Below are 2,981 nucleotides of genomic sequence, written 5' to 3' on the forward strand. Positions count from 1 at the left end.
GCTGACTGTATTTCAAATATGTTTGATTTTCTCCTGACCGTATGATTCCTGATGGGAGGTGGTCATTAGAGGCTGATGGCCCCTCGTTACCCCCAGTACACTACATGACGCACCATCAGGCGGAAAGTCGGCCCAGTCAGAAAAAATCTGGCACGTCAAAAAATCGTGCAGTGTTTAAACAACTTCCCAACACGCTGGTTAGAAATCTGGCGTCCTTCAGTGTTTTCTGAGGTCTAACATGTGGATCTTCTCCCTGTGCTGCAGGACGGATACTGGGAGCTGACTGCTGAGCTGGGAGGACTGATCAATCTCAACGTGGATGTGTTTGCTAACGTGTTCCTGAAGAACCGAGGCATCCATTCTCTGGGTGAGCGTTCTTCTCTTTTCTACATAAAACCTGTCTAATACATAATCCGTCCAATCTCTCCCTGATTGTCCTTCTAGCTTTAAGCGTGGATTATTTTAGCTTTCTGTTGATTGGTGTTAGACGGGCCTTCCTCTAACTTCTGCAAAGCCTGATGATTTTCAACTGAAAACCAAGGAACAGAACTTTGGTCTTTTGATGGGTTTTCGTCTTTTTCTGAACAAACTGTATTTCTTAAACTTAGAACATGGAACCTGTCTAAAACTCCCCCCCCCCCAGCGTGTTTTCACATTAATTGTCTGTTAGGATAATTATCGTTGATGACGTGTGAGTTTATTACACCTTAATATTAGCTGCCTGTTGCGTGTCAGAACTGATGTTTATCACAATAGTTTATCTAAATAAGACATTTTCTCTGTCCCGATATACAGTTATAATCTTTATTCTGTACATGGCAAAGATTTGGGAATAAAATGAGGGCGGCGTTCAGCTAAGATCGAAGTGTAATATTTTGATAAGGCTGGAGCCATGGATGTCTAATCATCTGCTACATCTGTATGATGTGATGATGTAGCAGACTGGAGATGCATAAAATGCTTCTCTAACTGTTAATCATCGCCACTTCCTGAAAGGTATGCAGCTGCCTTCTGTAAACTCTAAGCAACTTCTCTGATCTGAGAAAAAGAATCGGATAGAGAAAGCTTCTCGCTGTAGACACAGAGAGCAAATCTTTTTTAGCTCATAACTGTTCCACAGTTTTATTCCTGTTCTCTCCTTCGTATATTTAGTAACGTGCTTCAGTTACCCGTTTAAAGAAAGTCGTAGGTCTCTGATTCACTGCAGATAAGATGCAGGCAGCCAGGCATGAAAAAAATGGTTTGAAGAATCGGGGTTTTTGTTTGCTGCCTTTTTAGGAAGCGATTGAAATACTCTGAACTTCTCAGTCGTTTAGTTTGGTTTTCTGCAGTCTTGTAAATGAACCGTGTGTCTTGAAGGTGTGAAGGCCCACGCTAACATCCTGAAGCTGGTGGCGACTCTGCTGGTTTTGCAGCTGATGAGGGTGGAGAAGCTGGAGGAAGGCAAACTGCTGCAGAGTCTGTTTTGCCTGAAGGAGCCGTCAGAGTCCAGGTCAGAACCATAACAAAGAAAAACTCATGTCTGCCAGCTGTTCCAGTTGTGTTTAGATGTTTCAGTGTGAGGTGCTGCCTGACTCGTTAATCGGTACCTAAACCTTTGGCTCCTGCAGGCCGGAGCGCTGGCAGCAGGTGAAGAAGGCGGTGGACTGGGTTTGCTGGGCCGACCGGGAGTATCCGTGCATCTGCAGCCGGCTGGAGTTCGGTTGGAGCTGGGAGTCGAGCACCCGGCAGCTGCTGGGCTTCGATCGCTTCCCCCCCTTCTCACCTCTCAGCAGTCTGAACCTGCAGAGAACCTCAGCTCTGCTGCAGGTCCACTGATGGAGCACAGGAGGAGATGGAGGAAGAAAAGCTGAAAGGAAGCCTGCATTTAAATAAACCAGTTAGTTAGACTGGTTTCTACTGGGAAAAGAATACAGATGGTGGAAATTATAATTCATCAGATTGGTTTAACATTTTTTTGTTTTTCTGATAAGTATTTTAATCTGCTTTTATGCTTTTCCTTCATCTTAAAATAGAAATATAAGAAGCAACAGTTAAAACGAAGCATCAGAACTAGTTTTAAATGTATTAATCAGTAACTTGTGAAAATCACTTTTAAACTTGTTAAGGTTCTATGGGGTAATTATGCGGCAGATATTCTTACAGAGGTGGTTTGTTTTTATGTTTTATTTGAATCATTTTATGTCTATTAATAAAATTCTGGGATAAATGAACGAACAGCTTCCTGGACCTCATGATGGCAGCTTGTTGTTTTTCTTTTTAACGATTTTATCTCTTCTTGTTATTGATTATTTTTCTCTCTTCCTTGAAATTTATGAACGCATTACAAATTTTTTATATATTTTTTTCCATTGTGGCTCTTAATGTCTCCTTTATTTGATTTTCTGCACTGGGCCTGTATACACCAGCCCTCTTTGGTTTGATATCAGCAGTTTGCTTTGGAAATCAACATCTGATTAAATATCGTATTTTAAGCTGTAATTTACTCGTGTTTTATCTTATCATGAAACATTGTACAATGTTTTGTCTTTCAAAAACAAAACTAGTTTCATATTTTACCAAGAAATGTAGCTTTTATTGTTAAAGTCTACTAATACTTCTAATACTAGTGTAACCGAGCGTTTGGGTCCGTGTTATGAACTTCATCTGCAATAACGGGACAGGAGCCGGGACGGAGTTTTTGGCGGTAACCCCGCTTCCGGTTTTTATTTTCTTCTTCTACTCTCAACAGATAACCAAAACTCACAAGCTCCCCCTGCTGTACACCCAGCGAACTTTCGCTCCCCGGCAACAGGGATGGACACAACTTTAACATACAGACACAGAACAGTCTGTTACTCTAATATTAGGGCCAGGCTAGAGATATTTTTAGTTATTTCAACAACAAAGTCGTAATATTATGAGAATAAAGTAACATTCCGACTTTATTCTTGTATGTTAATACCTGCCAACATGTTTGGCGTGTTTTAGCACCCGGTCAT

The 2,981-nt window shown here is 41.4% G+C and overlaps 1 protein-coding gene across 1 annotated transcript in view; it reads left to right on the forward strand.

Moving 5' to 3' along the window:
* The window catches only part of LOC107095551 (poly [ADP-ribose] polymerase 4-like), a 5,788-nt gene extending 3,391 nt beyond the window's left edge, over positions 1-2,397 (forward strand). The window contains exons 2-4 of the mRNA XM_015391688.1: positions 265-367; positions 1,360-1,492; positions 1,611-2,397. Of these exons, the coding sequence (XP_015247174.1) occupies positions 1,419-1,492; positions 1,611-1,818 (282 nt within the window). The 5' untranslated portion in view covers positions 265-367; positions 1,360-1,418 and the 3' untranslated portion in view covers positions 1,819-2,397. The remainder of the gene's footprint in view (positions 1-264; positions 368-1,359; positions 1,493-1,610) is intronic.
* Positions 2,398-2,981: the final 584 nt, after the last annotated feature.

Source organism: Cyprinodon variegatus, unplaced genomic scaffold (genome assembly GCF_000732505.1).
Source record: "Cyprinodon variegatus isolate N-32 unplaced genomic scaffold, C_variegatus-1.0 Scaffold555, whole genome shotgun sequence".
In the NCBI taxonomy this organism is placed as follows: Eukaryota; Metazoa; Chordata; class Actinopteri; order Cyprinodontiformes; family Cyprinodontidae; genus Cyprinodon; species Cyprinodon variegatus.